This window comes from Lathamus discolor, chromosome 3 (genome assembly GCF_037157495.1).
Source record: "Lathamus discolor isolate bLatDis1 chromosome 3, bLatDis1.hap1, whole genome shotgun sequence".
Taxonomy (NCBI): domain Eukaryota; kingdom Metazoa; phylum Chordata; class Aves; order Psittaciformes; family Psittacidae; genus Lathamus; species Lathamus discolor.
The window spans coordinates 1580027-1599702 of NC_088886.1; the positions used below are offsets into that span (position 1 = coordinate 1580027).

A 19676-nucleotide genomic window follows, 5' to 3' on the forward strand; every position below is an offset into this window, starting at 1 on the left:
AATCACACTGCCAAAGGTACACTGGGGAATAGTATGTGACATTTTTCATTAACCGGTGATATTTTTATCTCTTTCATGTAATTAATTATATTTTTCTTATGGAGAGATTCATTATATTTTTTTTTTTTTAATGTAGGGTCATTTTATAAAGGTGGAACAGGACAGGTGCAGTTATGGGTAATGCTCAGTTAAATATTCACTGCTTAAATGATGTAATGTTGCACTAATGCAACATTAGTGATGCACTAATAAAACCTGCAGCCCAAATTTCACATAAACCTTTATCCATACTGCATTCAATCTATTCTGTGATTCATAAAGAACTGCAGGAGTTATAGAGACAAAAATCACAGAATCCCAGCCTGGCTTGGGTTGGAAGGGACCTTAAAGCTCACCCAGTCCCAACCCCTGCCCCGGGCAGGGACCCCTTCCACTGGAGCAGCTTGCTCCAAGCCCCTGTGTCCAACCTGGCCTTGAGCACTGCCAGGGATGGGGCAGCCACAGCTTCTCTGGGCACCCTGGGCCAGCGCCTCAGCACCCTCCCAGGGAAGAGCTTCTGCCTAAGAGCTCAGCTCAGTCTCCCCTCGGGCAGGTTCAAGCCATTCCCCTTGGCCTGGCCCTACAGGCCCTTGTCCCAAGCCCCTCTCCAGGTTTCCTGCAGCCCCTTTAGGCACTGGAGCTGCTCTCAGCTCTCCCCTTCAGAAGCCTTCTCTTCTCCAGGCTGAATAAGTGTGATGTGGGCTACTGAACTGGACCTGATGGTCGGTTCACAATAATGGGAATAATTTTTTAAGTATTTTACAAACAATAATGGAACATGGTTCTCAAAGCCCTACAAATGCATGAAAATCAGCCTAGATGATTTAGAGAGATTACTACATACTGTGTGAAAATGAACCTTGCTCACAACAGTTTTACAACATTCACACACCATAAAGCATAACTCCCATGATACAGCTCAGTGGCATTCATTACAAGTCATGGTAATCACATATAGTGCTTAATACAACTTTCTCATGTTTTTCATGCTTGTTTTTTGCTGCCTTATTTCATAGAATCATAGAATAGTTAGGGCTGGAAAGGACCTCAAGATCATCCAATTCCAACCCCCCTGCCATAGGCAGGGACACCTCACACTAAACCATCCCACCCAAGGCTTCATCCAACCTGGCCTTGAACACTGCCAGGGATGGAGCATTCACAACCTCCCTGGGCAACCCATTCCAGTGCCTCACCACCCTAACAGGAAAGAATTTCCTCCTTAGATCCAATCTAAACTTCCCCTGTTTCAGTTTGAACCCGTTACCCCTTGTCCTGTCACTACAGTCCCTGACGAAGAGTCCCTCCCCAGCATCCCTATAGGCCCCCTTCAGATACTGGAAGGCTGCTATGAGGTCCCCACGCAGCCTTCTCTTCTCCAGGCTGAACAGCCCCAACTTCCTCAGCCTGTCTTCATACGGGAGGTGCTCCAGTCCCCTGATCATCCTCGTGGCCTCCTCTGGACTTGTTCCAACAGTTCCATGTCCTTTTTATGTTGAGGACACCAGAACTGCACACAATGCTCCAGGTGAGGTCTCACAAGAGCAGAGTAGAGGGGCAGGATCACCTCCTTCGCCCTGCTGGTCATGCTCCTTTTGATGCAGCCCATATTTAGAAGATGCTTATCTACACATTGCAAACACTTGAAATAACTTAGAACAAGCCTTGGCTTTAGAGATTCTGCCAGAACAAACAAGTCAACTGCCATATATTCTGTTAAAGAAATCATGGTATTCCCATCAAAACCCTGGCCAGCTTTCTGACAGACAGGAGGTGATGATGACATGCAGGTTTATCCAAACCTGCAATCACAAACTTCTGGTCACATCTGCACTATTCCCCCATATGAACTGTACTCATAAATAACACAAACACCTCTAATAGGTAAAAATTCAGGAGTGAGAAGCCATTGTATCGGACACAACTAGATTTACACAGGGGTAAGTACAATATGACACTGCTACTCAACCAATGCCTGCTTTTCAGGTGACGTACTTCTAAGGGAGGACTGAGGAAGTTACAACAGTTACACACTGTGTCCTGGGCAGCAAGACACAAAACTGCATCTTCATTTGAGCTCATGATAGATGGATACCATTATTTTCTGAAGAAATGAAAAGCAAATCAAGGCAAATATGCTGCTAGTATGTACTATCTGCTCTGTTCAAATAGTATCTTCTCACACTCCTGTTGTACACAGTCTGTTTCAAAGTCATTGAAACATCACATCCAGGAGTCTCTTCCAGTTTCAGTATTTTAAACCTTGCAATATACCTTTAAATTCATTAATGAATCAGTTTGGAAGTTACATTGTACTATTAATACTTAATGTTAGCAATATACCTGTTGCAGAGTAGTTAAATCTCAACCAGGGCTAAAGCATGACATGATAGAACCACGTAAATCTCAAAATAATTCATACAGTTTCTAGAATATAAAACACGTACAGTGTGCAGTGAAGGGCGAAAAGTATAAATTAACCTGTCATAAAGTATTGAACCTACACATTATACAAGCTCCAAAATAACAGATTATGCTTAAAAACTGAGTTTGAGGATGCAAAATGCTGTTACCCATGGACTGAAACATGTAACACAGAAAGTATCTAAAATTATGTTCATAGTATATATCCTAATGCCTATCCAACTCTCACAGTTAATATCCATTTCAACTTTTAACTGCATTGAAGGACTTAAGGACTTGAAGAACTTAAGGTCTGAAGAACTGCAGCAGCAATGCACAAAACTGAGAATATAGCAGAGACCCCAGAATGATGCCCAAAGCAGTTCTGTGTCTGAAGACCAAGTAACTCCAGCAGCTCTTTATTGGTCAGTTGTGGCAGTGGTACTCTTGGAAGGCCCTATTAACTAACACACAGAGAAGTGAGGAGCAGAGAGTCTGGCACAGCAACACTGCCCTGCAACACGTGGGGTTGTACACGGTGTCCCTTGGGTTGAGCATAGGGGAAACCACCCATCATGCTCACCCAGGTCAAACCCTCTGGGACTAACAGGCAGCCTCCATCAGCCTTTGTGTACCGGAGTTGGTTGGTCTCATAATACAGTCTGGGAGAACTACCTCAACACAGTCAGATGCTCTTCATGCTGCCACTCCTGGTGCCCCACGGACAAGGGTTCTTTACACGGAAGCTGGAAATCAAGCTCGTGTGTGATTCAGTCATAAGGAAAACACAGGGACACCTGATTTGGGGAAAAAAATGTTTGTGTGCAAAGTGTAAAACTCTTTTTTTAAGACCACGCCATGACTTCAAACACTGTCTTCCACACAGGATCCTAAATTCCCTTCAGCTTTGTTTCTGCTGAAAACCCATCAGATCCCTAGAATTAACCCCTAAGTTCAGGACCCAGTTATGAATCATTCCACAGTTTGAACAGTTTGCTCAACGGATGGCAGAAAAAGGTGATACCTTCACAGTTTTGACCCTCATTCACAGATTTCTCTCCCAATACAGTTTTCAGAGCTTTGGGGAAGAACATTCGTAATCTCGGTTCAGATCCACTTCTGCCTAACTGATTACATGCATAAGCAGAACACAGCTATTGCTGCTGCTGTGTAACAGCAGGAGGATGGGCTGGGGTGGAGTCATTGGTGTGATGATAAGTACATGATGCGTATGGTACTTCTGTATAGAATCTTATGACTGTTTTCTGGAATACTGGAGGAATATCACCCGTCATGCACGCATTCACAGCGTGACCCGGAAATGTCCCACTTATGATCACTTCCTGAAGGATCCTGTGGTATGGAAAACTGAAAATTACCACCTAACATTTGGTGTTTTCTATCTCATAACGTTCACCTCAGAAAAATCTGGAGGATTGCTATCCATAACGTAACGAGGAGTTATGTGCCCACTTGCAGGATTAAATGGCCTCAACTTAACTACAGCCCCTTTTCCAGAAAGTAACGTGTGTTTCTTAACCTCATATCTACCATAAAACGCTGATTTCAATGGACAACTTGAAGATGAAAAATTCAAGGTTGCAATGTTTTGAAGTCTATCTAGTTAAAAGCACTCGAAGTACCAGCGCCAGCAATATATATTACAACATATAATATTCCCTGAGGGCAGTGCGAGTCCCAGGGTTTAGCAGTCACTAAACCTTGGAGGCAAATTCCCATCTATTGAAGTAGATGTGGTTCTGCTGAGATCAAGGATTTTGTCGCAATTTGTCTGCGTGTGGGAAGAGAAACACAGTGGATCACTGACAGAGGAGACATGCCGAGAGCACCAACTGCTCCATGTGCTGGGACAGACCCACCGGGCTGAGCAGGAGTGACTGTGTCATCCACTGCCCCAAAGGCCACCTTGGGCTTTTGCTTACAAGGTTCAGTATTTGGTAAACAAGGTATTTGACAACTTATCTTTTGTTTATGGGGCAATAACACAGTGGAAAGGAACCAGCCACAGCAGTGCTGACCAACTCAAACATATCACTAAATCAATGCAAAATGAGTAGCGCTTGGGATCTGGGTCTCCACCACCTTGAAGATGGAGCAGAAGCAGACGTTTCCCACTACTAGAAGCTGACTAAAAATAACCCATGTTTCACCAGGATATACCATATGTTATTCAGATCCCTAAAGAATTCAGCACATGCTTTATACCCCCATGTACTAGTTTTGCATGGAGTGAATGAACATAAAGAGACTGAAAATGCAGTATGGGCCCTGTTTTCCCATTTACTTTGCCACACAGCAGGAAGAAGACCTAACTTAAGAAGCTGAACTAATTAACAGGATGAACCAAGTTCAAATGGTGTTAATGAATATCCAATGTCTAAAAGTTAACTGAATCAGGTAGCCCAAAAAAACAAAAGAATTTTACTTTCAACACAGATTATACCAAAATACACCAAAATATGACCTAAAGACATCACAAACACTATCAAAATCATGGGATCATGGAATCATAGAACAGTTAGGGTTGGAAAGGACCTCAAGATCTTCCAGTTCCAACCCCCCTGCCATGGGCAGGGACACCTCACACTAAACCATCCCACACAAGGCTTCTTCCAACCTGACCTTGAACACCACCAGGGATGGAGCACTCACAAAACCAGGATTATTTCTAAAGACAAAGCCAGAGAAATAAAATGTGCACGTGCTAGAAAAAGACAAGGAGGAATTTGAGATGAAAAATGTCATGACTCGGTAACTAAGTGCATATCAACTGAGGAGGAAGGATGGAAGCAGTCAGAGATGCCACAGAGCATCTCAGAAAATGAAAAACCAGAAGGACAGCCCCTGTTGTCATATGTAAAGCATCCTTATGTAGTTATACGACCTCTGAAGAATGGCTGGTTGCTTCACAGGTGATCTACAGCAGTTTTAGCTGTAGAAGTACAGTTTGTAAGACCTAGATGATCTCTACTGCCACACACTGAAATGAGCAAAGGATGGAAAAGCCACACATGCTAAAGCCACACATGCTAAAAAGCCACATATGCCTACAAACATATGTCAACAGGAAATACAAAGGTTAATAGCTCATAAAAGACCTCACTGACCAGCTACAGGAAGATGTAACTGCTAAAGAACGTATGACCACTGTGATTTCCCCAGACATCAGCATTCTGCAGTTTTCAAGTCATTGTCAATCACATTTTATATGTGTAAGAACATAAGCAGCTGAGAGGCACTGATTTTTGCTTGATCACTTTCCTGATGACATAAATAAACCACCTGCAGCAGCTGCAGGCACTGCTTCTCACTTCGATAAGGATGGCAACAACTGCAAACATCATTCTACTGGTGTTTAGCTCCGCACCATCCATCCCTACTCCAACAGCCCGTTAAGGGACAAATGCGCTGTCCCAGGGCATCAGGCTGAGCCATACCTCACAGGTAACACAGGAGAGGGACGCACAGTGCAGGGAGTCCAGGCACTCAGGGGAGGGGTGACTTGTGTGCAAGTCAACGCTGCAGCAGCTCTGCAGCAGGGGAACATGTGCTTTGAGTAGTCTCCTGTTCCAGCTGGGGAAAAGAAAAGGTCTCCAACAGTGAGGGCAGGTAAAACCTCATCCTGCTCTCAGTGCACTCCAGAAGTCATCTTCCATTGAGTTCCTCTCAGTCCGGGTTGTGTGCCGGCAGTTTTACTCTGTAGATACTTTATTTTAAATCAAGGAAAATTAAAAGGATGCTGACTTAGGGTGTTCTGAGCATAACAAGTGATTTCCTTGCACACCATAAACCAGGAAAGCAGAGCACAAAGTCTAAGTTTAACCGAACCAGACCTCATTAATACCAGCCAGAGGGAATCCTGGGAGGGTTTAGCTCCTGCTGTTCTGGGAGGAGCTGAGTGTTCTGGGACAATTAAGAACCAAATGAGAGTGAGTTTGGGTGATTCGCCATGTTATAAATGTTCTCCCCTCCAACCACTTTGTGCTATGAAGTCTTTATCTGAAATTCATCCTAATGAGCAGACAGAAACCCTTCTGAAGAAAGAAATCACCTTTGCATCTGTTAAATGGAAGTTGTAAGGAAGCAAATAAGTGATAATACAAAATACTTGGTGTATGAAACAGGCCTGGACATGTTTTCTGCTGTGTCTTCCCTTTGCCCATCTGACACATTAAAACTGTGCAGCATGAACATCACCAGATAAGAAGCACTAATTGCAGCTTGAGCAACGTGAGGATGGTCCGAGCTGGCAGAAGCAGCTCTGGTGTCTGCTCACTGTGATTCCAGCTGCACCTTCCCCCCGGGTGTCCCTTACTGGAGATACAGCCAGAAAAATGCCACCCCTGCCTTTAGACAAGAATAAGGAAGGCAGTTTCTCCAACCACCTTGACCCACCACATATGCTGGAAGAGCATTCTTACGACATGAAAACAATATAACACATTTTCCTGCATCTTCTCTCAGCAGCAAGCATATTCAGTTCAAAAAGCCTGAAGGGGCAATATGTAATAGTAGTTGCTTATTAAAATATTGGCAATATTTTAATAATGTAGTGCCAAAGGAGTAAGTCTTGTGGAATATGATTTAATAAACTCTGCCAGAGTTGGTATTTGAAGAAAACAGGTCACCAGGAATGATGAAAATATTTGGAATGTCAAAGTGTGGGAAAGAGTTTACATCTTTGTAGTAAGTGAGAAGGGAAGTGGAACAGCATTTCAGACAGCAGCAGCCTAAAGCCAGGCTTTCAAACCTGCATTTAGATGCGTCTGGACAGATTCTCAGCCGATATAAAGTGTTCCACTGACTTCAACTCACTTACGCCAGCCTGCAGTGTTTGCAAATCTACTTCCTAAACCAGGATTTTGGAAGTTTTAAGGATCTTAGACACACAAATGTTATTGTAGCCAAGGGGACCAATGTTCTTAAGTCACAAGATTGCTTTTTATATCAGGTTAATGGCATCAGTTTTGTTCAGCAAATTCTGCACAATGTGCCCAGAGAAGCTTTGGCTGCCCCATCCCTGGCAGTGCTCAAGGCCAGGTTGGACACAGGGGCTTGGAGCAAGCTGCTCCAGTGGAAGGGGTCCCTGCCTGCGGCAGGGGTTGGAGCTGGATGAGCTCTAAGGCCTCTTCCAACTCAAATCAGTCTGAGATCCTATGGTTACAGGATTTTGACCTTTCAGATGTCTCAAATCTTGTGTCAGTATCTTGGCTCACTCCTGTGAGATGGAACTCCAGAAGGAAGTGGGGCTCTCCCCTCTGCCTTTCAGCACTGCCAACCCTGAGAAATGTTCATACTTATCACAAAAAGCGAAAGCAAAGTGGCACTGAAACAGGGAATAAGGACAAAATAACTGCACTTGACTCTTTCAGACAATAGTTTGATAAATCACCAAAGACGCTTTAAGTGACATATGCCAGTTTTACACCAAAATCATTACTTCAGAGAACTGTCAGCATTCAACACACACAGCACCTACACAAGAAGTGACTCAACTGTAATATTCTGCCTGCTTTCTCCACTTGGAATAAAGTCCCACGTACAGAAAGGTGCAAGAATTATCACTGGACTGGTTTTAGATACTTCCAATCTGCAAACTTTACCTCTGCAGAACATCTACTATTATATCTGTTCTGGCAAGGAAGAATCTGGCCTACTTCCCTTTGTTTTGTTTAAAAACCAAATTACTACGTGCTGTTTATACAGGGGTTCTGCTGCTGCTTAGAAACCTTGATCCTTTGAGTCTCCTTACACACAGTATAACCACTTTTAACAAATAACTAGCATAAGTAAGAGTTACAAGTCATTTAAACCCCACGTATTATGACAATTACAAGAAGAACAGGACAACCTCTACCACTCTGTCTTGTTTCCATCCCCTTTGTTGACAGGTATTTTGCGGTTGTGGATAACTGGCGTATGAATTTTAGAGCTTAGTGGTGGAATCAGTTCAAAGTTTGACATTCCCAGAGCAGCGTTTAATAGTCTGGCTTATTTCGCAGGTGTGAAAGAGTTACCGTATGGCCAGGCAGCTGGCCAAGGAATGAAAGAAATCACAACCCAGGACTCATAACATCTTTGATTTGGCAGGTTTGTAAAATAAAATACCTACACAAATAAATAAATTGTCCAGGGGGAAAAGGAACCTGTTCGCTGCCCAGCACCACTTTGTGAAGCTTCTACTTCCTATGGTTCTATCTCTAAATTTTGGAGGAAAGACAGACATGGAAAGACAGAATGTTAGAGATAAATGTAAAATTTCCACATTATATTTACAGAATAAAAAGTACACTTGGAATTTAAAGGAGAGACAAAATTCCATTTTGTGAAATTCCCTAAGAGTAAATTCTTCTGGGTGAAAACCAGGATTCTCCATTTCCCAGCTTTTGTCATTCAAGTGTGAAGCCAAACCAGATACTATCATTATATATGAACAAATATATTTTTTTCAATAGATTCATTCATTATCCAGAAGGAAAACATTCAATGGATGGCGTCCTTCTTGTTTCCATTTCTCTTTGAAATATGTTTCATGGCAAATTTTAGATGAGACCGACCCTCTGTGCTTTCAAATGGTTGGAAGAAAACATACTAAGATAGTCCAGCGTTGATAGTAAAATACTACACAAGATAGGAAGGTGTGCTTTGCATAGAGTTTTGAAGAACCACTCTTGTGGAACTGGAGGGCACAGAAGTACTGTTGTAAAGTAGGTAGAGGCAATTAAAACCCCGAGATTCATTATGACTTGATGTATTTGCAGAAAAAAAGCCAACTAGAAGGTTACAGACAACGGCTAAGTCTCAACAAGGGTTTTTCCAGTGCTGAATTAGACAGCAAACATAACTGGCAGCAATTCTCAGAAATGAGACTGTGTGGCTAAAACATATTGCCTCTATTTTCACATAGTTGTATTTTATTGCAATCAGAGCCTAAAGCTGTGCAATCAAGAAAAAACCACATTGATTTATCTTTTAAGACTGAAAACACATCAATATGAAATGGCTATTTGAAGAAAAGGACTAAAACCCCAAACCATCCTCTCATCATCGTCATCATGTCCATAAAGTCCCTTTATTCCTGACTCAACCCAGGAGTAAGATGACAGGTATGGAATATTTGGGCAATGCAGGAAGACTGCACTAAAATAATCCCAAGCCAAGGGGACAGAGAGGTAACAAGAAAATCAGTATCTGTCAGAAATGTATGGATTTAAAGCAACAAAGAACAGAACAACGCAGGCAAGCACATTCAAAGGACTATTATCAGCGCCGATCAATGCAGTCTTATAATGCAGTTATATAATTTGTGATAAAAACTTACCATTTCTGGTTAATTCCAGCCAAAACCACCGAAACCTGCTGTGTGCTCAGAGCAGATCCGATGTCTCGATACACCAACCATCACGACCACAAAACATGCTCCTTGAGTTTCATCTTTCCCCAATTTCCTGGTGAGAACTGGAGCTTGGGGACAGGAGGAGGGTGACTGGTGGGCAGGGCACTGGATGCTCACCCCCAGTGTGCTGGGACCTTCCGGGCCAGCTCCTTCAGTAGCCATGAGATAGGAGCAGCCCCCATGGTTGGTTCCCCCACCTCCTGCCTCCCTCCGGCCATGAGCAGACCCACCCCCATACAGGAACAGAGCCCCAAGTGCTGCTTTTGTCCTTCAGCAAAATGGAGAGGGATGCTCTTCAGTCCTCAAAAGAGAAGGGAGAAGGGACTGAGGAGTCTGATACTTTGGAAACTTCTCCCTCCTGCCCCTCAGGGCCAGCTTACCTGTGTTTGTTACTCTGCTATGACCACACACAAGAAATCATCCTCTTCCAAGGTGCCTACACATTGACTGTGCGTGTAGAGACAAACACCAACCCATCTCCCCTCAACTTCTGTCTTCTTAGATTAAGGAACACAGTATTTTTAGGGCCCTTCTACATAATACACTCTGCATTCATCATTTTTCCTACGAGGTCAGGACCTTCTGTAGCTCTTCCCCATCCGTATTTCATCTGGAGCTTTTCCAAATGAGGTCTCCCTTGTTTTTTATACGATGTCACAGAAACTTCTTTGTCTCCAGTGAAAATACTTCAACAAAGACCATTTGGCACTCTCACGACTCTATTAGAACAATGACTCAGACATTTTACATCCTACTAATACACTCGTGTCTCCCTCTTCCAGGATGATTTCTGATTGAAGAACTCCTAATTTATAATATCAATTCCTATTAGTCCCTCAGTACATGACCTTGTGCACTGTACAACTAAACATCACCCAGTTTTAATTGCTCTCCTCTTCAGAATTATATCATTCTTCCATTTTTAGAGGCTGTACTCGAGAACTTGATCTACAACTTATAGTCCTCACAAAGCAAATTAATTCTGAGCAGGAGCTGAAGACCAAGAGAAACATTTTCCCCTAACGTTAGCTGGTAGGAACCAATCCCTTTGGTAACATCGCTGTTGTACATCATTTCCTAACAGCACGGTGCTGCACAAAACAACAGCTTTAATACCTACTGTCAGGAAAAGCAAAGACAAGATGAGAAGCCACGGCTTCAGTGGGGGAACAGTGAGTCATTAGGGCGAGTACCACAAATACAAGCCTCTTCTCATAAACTACCAGCACCATGGCTCCTCAGCCACAAGTGACTCACCCTTTACAAACGTGGCTTGCTGCAGCTGTTTGATTTCACTGATCTTCACTGAACCCTGAGATGTTTCCCTCAGCCCCAGCAGCTCTGAGAGCAGAGATCACACCAACTCCTTCGGTTTACTCAAAGATATTGGGGTAAACTGAAGTAGCTCGGAGAACATGCAGGCAGGTTGCTGGGTGCGAGCAACAGCACAGGTTTCTGGAGTCTTCCTTGAGATATGAAACGGTCTTGATTGATCTCAGGAATTCAACAGGATCTTAATGTCCCAAACCATTCACTTTGGCAGTGGCAGGTCAGCTGACTTTTGTTGCTATGAAGAGCAGTGGATATTGATGACAAAGCCTAATCGCACAAAACATAAAGCTCAATGCAAATTAATGAGCTTCCATAGAAAGAAGCAACCAGACCAGGCTTAAAAACAAGTGTTAGAAACTGGAAAGCTTTTGTTGGTGCATTTCAACATTCCTTTCACAAATCAGTCGTAAATTGAGCTATTAGATTTGCTTGAAGAATGGTTGATTTACTTCAGTTACAGTAATAACTCGGAGCGATCCTGATTCAACCACTGTGCTGTCCTAACATAATGCGCGAACACCACAACCAGGCTTGTGTTTGCACGCCAACGGAAGAAACCTGGAGAGGGGCTTGGGACAAGGGCCTGTAGGGACAGGCCAAGGGGAATGGCTTGAACCTGCCCAAGGGGAGACTGAGCTGAGCTCTTAGGCAGAAGCTCTCCCCTGTGAGGGTGCTGAGGCGCTGGCACAGGGTGCCCAGAGGAGCTGTGGCTGCCCCATCCCTGGCAGTGCTCAAGGCCAGGTTGGACACAGGGGCTTGGAGCAAGCTGCTCCAGTGGAAGGGGTCCCTGCCCGTGGCAGGGGTTGGAGCTGGAGGAGCTTTAAGCTCCTTTTCAACACAAACCATTCCATGATTCTATAAGTAAGTCCATGGAAGTGTGTATATACACACACATGTATACCGTATATCTGTATCTGTCTGTGTATATAAGCAGACACACACAAAATACACAGTTATATTTAGCCTGTACATATCTCTGCTTCCTAAATCTGCCGGTGTAATTATGCTATAAGATATTTTTGGCTTTACTGATTCCCTCTTCTCTCCTGTGGGGGTTCTTTCTTCAGCCTGAATATCCTCCTTTGAACACCAACACAAGGGCACAGGTCTTTGATGCATCTTCATTACTAACACAAGAACAAAGTTATATTCAAGCTCCTGGAAAACAGTGAAGATGGAGATGAATATAGATGAAAATTTAGCCTGCACTGATGTGAACTCTGCGTAATACAACTGTCTTAGCACTTACAAGGGAAAAAAAAATGGGAAAGCGATGCTAGGATTTAACCAGGTGACCTTTGGTAGAAGGGCAATAGAAATACATTGTTTTCAATATTCTGGATTTATTCCCAAATTGAACACAAACTTTTGGGTTTCACTTATTTTGGGAGCATATCAGACTGCAGTTGGAAGGTCCATTGCCTACCAGTACATCTATTACAACTGAAGAGCCAGAAAAAGGGCACCAGGCCTAAAACTGCAGCCAGGACTGGAGCAATCAACCCCAGAGGCTGCCTGCCAGCACTGCTGCTGCTGCGTGACTTGAGGTTGACTCACCGTAATGTAAAAGTTGTTTCCTACAGTGTGGGCAGCACAAACATGACTTTGGCATCTGCAGCCACTGGGAACTTCCATTCAACTGGTTCGAAACAACTAACGGCTGCAAAAAGTTCCCTTTCTGTGCCAGTCAACACCAACCAAAGTGCTCAGTGCCTGAGCTCTCACACATTCAGCACAATGCACTTACCAGCCTTAGGCAAACGGAGTGCTGCGTCGTCTACCTGCCTCCTCGGAGAAAGCGGAGTATCCTGCGCATCGGAGTGCACAGAAAGGCACCATCAGAGCATTCTGTGGTTCCTACAGGAGTGTCCAATACTCACAGCCATTCCTAAAGGGTGGCCTTACAATGAAGTGTAGTTCACAGCTTCAAAACATCAATGGTATTTGGTAAATGGCTTCAAAAGCATCAACACAGACACTCCCAGCTTAATAATTATTTCACCACCAGGTTAAAATCTCCTCAATGTGGCATTGTACAGGAAAACAACACTCTGGTTTGGGTCAGAGGTGAGGCAAAGCCTTGTAAGCTCAAGCTGCAGTTAAGAGAGCAGGAAACAAAGAAGAGCATAACACAGGCATAGAAGCTCTTTCTCTGGACCGAGGTGGGAATACTGGGGCAACAATGTGAACCCCTGATTCACCAAGCCGGAGGCACACACACTCATAACATCTGTCATAAACATCATTCACTCCTGAGTCACCAGCATGATTCTAAAATAGCCAGATATACTTAGTGCACGGCTGTGCTCTCAGTAACTCCCTATAACGGCAGGTCTAAGAGGAGAATTCCCAGAGGATCTGTGGCTGCCCCATCCCTGGCAGTGCTCAAGGCCAGGTTGGACACAGGGGCTTGGAGCAAGCTGCTCCAGTGGAAGGGGTCCCTGCCCGTGGCAGGGGTCGGAGCTGGAGGAGCTTGAAGGTCCCTTCCACCCCAAAGCATGTGCTGCTATGATTCTATGTGCTCTGACACAGAACTGAAATGTGCAACTAAATGTATTTTTTTCTTGTAAACTTGAGAAAAACCTTTCAGTGGGGTGTCTTCTGTTTCATCAGACACAGCAGATGAAAAGTGCAACTGTAATCACAGGTTGTTAAGCTGAACCCAGAGATGCTGACAGATGCACTGGCATTCACGGACACCACCCACACAAGCTAATGCTGAACAACCCACACAGATAAAACTCTGACAAACAAGCAGAGCTCAGACTGTTGAGGAAGAGGAAGGAAAGGCGGAGATGCTCACTGGGTCCCCCTATCCTCCTGATTTTATGCTCAGGACAATCTCTTTTCAGTGCACATTGCCCTGGGCTGTCCGTACATGTGCACACTCAAGTGTGTCACAGCTGTTTCCTTCCTGGTGAAGCCACAGCAGGAGTCACAGCATGCTCCTTGGTGCTCACCCTCCTGCACATGCTCAGCACAAGCTGAAGCTACTGACCAGCATGGCGTGGAGCAAGCTGCTCTAGTGGAAGGTGTCCCTGCCCGTGGCAGGGGTTGGAACTGGATGAGCTTGAAGGTCCCTTCCACCCCAAAGCAGGCTGGGATTCTAGGATTTCCAAGAGATACATGCAAAGTTCCTTCACTCAAAGTTCTTAATCTAAGCAGGAGATCAGAGAGGGTCTTCACAGGGATAAAGAAATGACCAAAGATTGGAAAAAATACCAATTTTAAATGAATGGATGGAGGATGGAGGAGAAGGAACTGTCAACAGTCAGGCTCTGAGCTGGGGCACATGCTGGCTAGTTTGGTTATGAAGAATAGAGAAAGGCATGTTGATGGAAAGAGGTTTACAGATACCAAGTGATGCAGGTCCTGCCAGGTAAGTGTTGATCACTGCCACGAACATAACTGAGGGCAAGATGGGCCCTTGACAGGACCTGTGGGACTTGTCAAGTCTTCTGCCACAGTCCTCTACATGGTTCCTCCCTTAGCAGCATCCTTTTCTTTTCTCATCTCTTCCCAACCAGGTTCAATCCTTACTTAGGATAGAAAACCAGGAATTCCATCTCTCCACTCTGAGAAATGGCTCAAACACAGAATAATGACACACTGAAGCACAAACTGCCTCACTCAAACCCCATTGGAGCTAACAGGAATCCATCCACTGAGTCAAATGGCTTCAGCTTGGGTGCAGAATGACCAAAACCATCACCAGCAACTGGCCTCAAACACGTATTTCAGGAGGGCAGGATCAGGGATGCTACAGAGCTACTGGAGCCCATAAAACACTACCCTGGGCTCTTACACAGTAATATCACACATTGTTACAGTGAGTAAAGATCAAGTAAATTTTATCCAAACAGAACAATAAAAGATTTCTTAGGTAGTTCTCCAAGCCAAAAGACAGCCCTGTGATTGAGGAGGTAACACTGAGCAAACATACGAAACTCAGTCAGAATCTCACAAATACTCTGAACCATTTCACAGCAACTCAAGACAAAACCCCCAGATTTTTCTATTTTTGTGGCACGAATTCAAGTTTTAATAAAATATTAGAAGTTGTTTGCTTTACTGGCCAGAGATTTCCAAATATTTCTAAGTGTTCAGAGGATCCTGAATACTGTATCAATAATGATCTTTAAGGAAACCATAGAAGAGAGACAATAAACTAAGGAGCTTATTAAAGAGGACTGTGAAGATCTACAGGCTCAACATACAAGTACTTTCAGTACATGAGCAATATCTGCAAGCCTAGGAGTATCTTCTGAGGAAAACTGCTGACAGAAACCATCACATCCTGCAAGGTTTCCATCTGCAAAGAGGGACGGGCATCTCCAGCCAGGCAGGATCCAACCCGGCAGCATCGGTTTAAAAGTGTGGTCTGCTTGTCAGAGGGAATCAGAGTGATCTGCACAATGGGTTATGACCAATGCCTCACTGATTGTCTGTCAGGGAAGTGTTGGGAACACAGTGACAGGTTTGGACACGGTTTGCAGGCCTTAACTTAGGACAACAAATACACCGATGGGAAGCTCGCCTTTTTAAAGCATGATGCATTCAAGACAAACACTCGGGAGACGTCTGCTCTGGTTAGAGCTACCCTTCAGCCAAGCATAGCCTGCATTCGCTTCCTCTGATATCCTTATAATAACTTGAGAACATTTTGCATTCAGTTACTATGGATACATTTGACAACAATCTCGACTGATGATTGAGTATGAAATACAGCAAAATTAGAGCTGTGGTGAACACAAAGCACATCTAATTCCTGTTTATGCCAAACTGCTAAATGTTTCCTTAAAAAATTCTTTATACATAGACTTGACAGCACAGAACAGAGGAGGAAATATCATCTGCTTTCCAGTAACTTTTTGTTCAACATCTTTGAAGTAATACTACAGAGCAGGAGTTACCTGGAACGGTCTCACAATACATTTCACACCTATTTAAAAGCCAAATTATAATATTATTATTTATTTGCCTTCCTTTCCATGTCTTGTCTTGCATTAGAACTGCTAAAAAAGCTACCAACCTCATCAGGTTTTCTCATTCATGATGCATCTAATAAATTATTGGATAAGGAAGAAAGCCTTTAAGCACACAGCTGAACCTGCACCACTGCTTTGTAACTAGATTGTACGGTATATTCTGACTTCATTACTGCGCTTGTTTCCCTAACTGCAGATGGTTCGTGGGGGTTGGTCTCTTCTCAAGTAACAAGCAATAGGATGAGAGGAAATGGCCTCAAATTTAGGGCACGAGGGGAGGTTTAGACTGGATAATTTGGAGAGATTTCTACCCCAAAACAGTGCTCAGGCATTGGAACGGGCTGCCCAGGGCAGTGGTGGAGTCCCCATCCCTGGAGGGTTTTAAAAGACATGTAGATGTGGCACTTAGGGACATGGATTAATGGTGGACTTGGCAGTGCTGGGGAATGGTTGGACTTCAGCTTAAAGGTCTTTTCCAACCTGAACAATTCTGGGATTGTAGGCACAGCTTTCTCGTCATGATTTTCAGATTCTTATTGACAAAGAAAATAAACCAGGCTGGTATTCAACATTTTCCTGTTTCCCTGTAAAGGCTGAATGCCATTCCAGTGCTGCTTTAGCTCCACCTGCCCCATTCCTGGCTCTGCATTGCCCATGGCCTCACCACTCTCCTACAACCTCCCACACTCACCCCTCATCTTTCCAGGCCCTTTCCAGTACGTAAAAAGATGCTGCTTTAGATGCTTTTAATAAAAAGGGTCAAATTCACCCTGAGAAGGAAGCAGATGTATTATTACTCTGTAACATGTGCTGACACCTTTCTTCCCATTACACTGTGCACCTTTCTCTGCTTGCACAGGACAAAAGATACCCAGAAATGCATCCATCTCCCTTTTTTTGTCCCAGCTGATGTAAAAATGACCTTGTCAACTTTCCTCCTCTACTCCATAACACAGCTGTCCCTTCCATCTAGCACTTTCAAGCATATCATCTGCATAAGCAAACCCTTTGATTTCCAGTTGATCTCAGCAGCATATAGCAAAGCTTCAGCCATAGCAAAGAGCAGAGAACAAAAAAGTCTCCAAGTAACGCTTCCTTTGGTGACACGAATCAAAGCACCTCCTCGCTGTCAGAATCAGGGAGTGGGAAAAGTCACACTCAGCCACCTTAACACACTTAGTGCTACTGAAAGCAGAGGCTACTGTGCTTAGGTATGAATATTCCAAACACTTGTAAAACTTGGCAAAATTTGCCTGTTAAACACCATCTATCACAGAAAAAACCCCACCCCAAATTATCAGTAACAATGACACATTCCCTATTGTGCTTCCACTGAATTCAGCAACAGCGCTGTTATCATCTTTAATGCGATGAGATTTAGTCTAGAAAGATAAAACTATTCATTTGATCAAAAATGTTCTGCTGTGGAATCCCAGCTCTCCAACCCTAGCACACACACATCCATTTATTCCAACCAAAACCTTCTGCATGCAAAGACTGTAACTCCCAGCTAAGAGAGACTGATGTTCCCGAGGCAGTCAGATAACATGAATATATACAGTGTGGATACAACCTTATGAGTGATAAAAGACCTCAAAGGCTGCAAATCTGCTGTCCTGAACAGGTCTGATTTCTAAATGCAGATGAACACTTTGATACCAGATTGAAGCTTTTTTGTCTGTTTTTCAATAGGGTAAATGTACTCAGAACAGAGGAAAGAAAAGTTTATACAAAAGAAGTGTTTTAAGCAGATAAAAGAATATTGCCTTTAAAAATAGCTTTCCTTTAAGACAGGGAAGAGCTGTGGATAAATCCCACGGGAAGTAGCGAAAATGTCGCTATATCCCATTAGAGGCAAAATGCCTGAGTAGGAGCTTTTGAGAACTGCATGCTTGCTAAAAAGTGCCCTTTTAAATGAGCTAAATAATATGCACTGCAGTGTTCGCACCACTTCACAAATACAGCCTAAAGCCACCACAAGCCTCACTTACAATGGAGATATACACCCCTCATTCCTAACAACCCCCGAATCCCTGTGCATGCACTGGATATCCCGATACAGAAAACAGCCATGTAACACCAGTCAGAGCACGTAACATTGCTTGCTGTGTGCAGGGCAACGTCCCACATTCAGCATGGGATGTGGACAGATTCATTTTTCATTTCTTTACTGTTTCCTTTTCAAAATATCATTCAAATGTTGGTAATATTATAGCAACAGAACACAGCAACTTGTTTTTTTGATGAATAACATCAAAAATCACTGCCAAATGGGCATTTCTTCCATACTGTGGTACACAGAACTGCAACCCACCCAATACATCCAGCTTCTGTACACATCATCTGAGGAGTTTGTCCTACTAATACACTGAGTGCGTTCAATACATCAGATTCCTTCTTGATAAAGAAAATGCATCACATAGTCACTGGCCAGGGTTATCTCTTGCTGTTTTCGATTTCTGTTCACATCTCAGTTTGAAATGTCACGTCATAGAGTCTGGATATTGAGTTACAGCCAGCTAATGTAAATGTACCAGTCCCCATCTTCCACTGTATGTTTGCTTTTTGCTAAAAACCTTCAGCAGAACTGCTTTAAACCATGAAAAAATAACTCTTCGCAGAAACAATGTCACTGCATTGCTGACAATACAAATGTTTTGCCCTTTGGGAAATTTCAGGTGGAAGAGATGTATGCGATTATTCAGCCACTTACTTTGGTAGAGTTTTCAAGTGATTTTCTCTTAACTCCAAAATTCGCAATTTGACAAGTCTGAAATATGATAGAAAAGAATTAGTTCATTCAATGAATTAGTTCAGGTACCCTTAAGAATGAGCTCAAACTACTTACTACAACAGAAACAGAGCCTGCTTAATGCATGAGAGTGAGATGTCTGGGTATTGTGGGGTTGAATAGGGCCAAAATGCGTTCAGAACCAAATAGCTTCATGCAAGGTCAGAGAGCTTCAGATAAGGATGTTATCTGTCTTTACCTGATCTCTTCTGAAAGCCTTTGAAACATATCTGGATTTCACAGTAATTCTAAACTATTTTTAGTCATTATTCCAATAAGGCAAACATAGTAAAAGTTTCTCTCAAACATTTCCAGATGTAGTGAGGGATAAAAAGCAAACCCCATTCAGCTCACAGCTTCTGCAGTTTTTGAGCACTGAATTCTATGGCTCCACACAGGGAGACCAATCTACAGAACAGATCTCCCCTGAGTGTGCTGTATTTCAAACAGGAGCAAGACGTGCTCAAGTGCTGGCACGAATTAGAACCTGCACACGACAACACTTCACAATCCCATGTCACTGTGCAAACTCCAACTGGCAATATTGTTTAAGCCACAGCAATAAATCTCATGAAGCAGAATAACGGGAAGGAAGGAGGACAGTGAGTTCCAGCAATTCAAACTCCTCCACTTCTTATCACTCTGTCTCTACAGTCCAGGTCCTTTAGTGCCACAAGTGCAAACGTGTGGCTGTGAGAGAAGTCTA

General features: G+C 43.5%; 1 protein-coding gene across 7 annotated transcripts in view; it reads right to left on the minus strand.

Moving 5' to 3' along the window:
* LRRC7 (leucine rich repeat containing 7) overlaps positions 1-19676 on the minus strand; it is a 164789-nt gene that overhangs the window by 64959 nt on the left and 80154 nt on the right. For all 7 annotated transcript variants that reach the window (XM_065673047.1, XM_065673046.1, XM_065673044.1 and 4 more), the window contains one exon: positions 18893-18949. In XM_065673047.1, coding sequence (XP_065529119.1) covers positions 18893-18949 — 57 coding nt within the window. The remainder of the gene's footprint in view (positions 1-18892; positions 18950-19676) is intronic.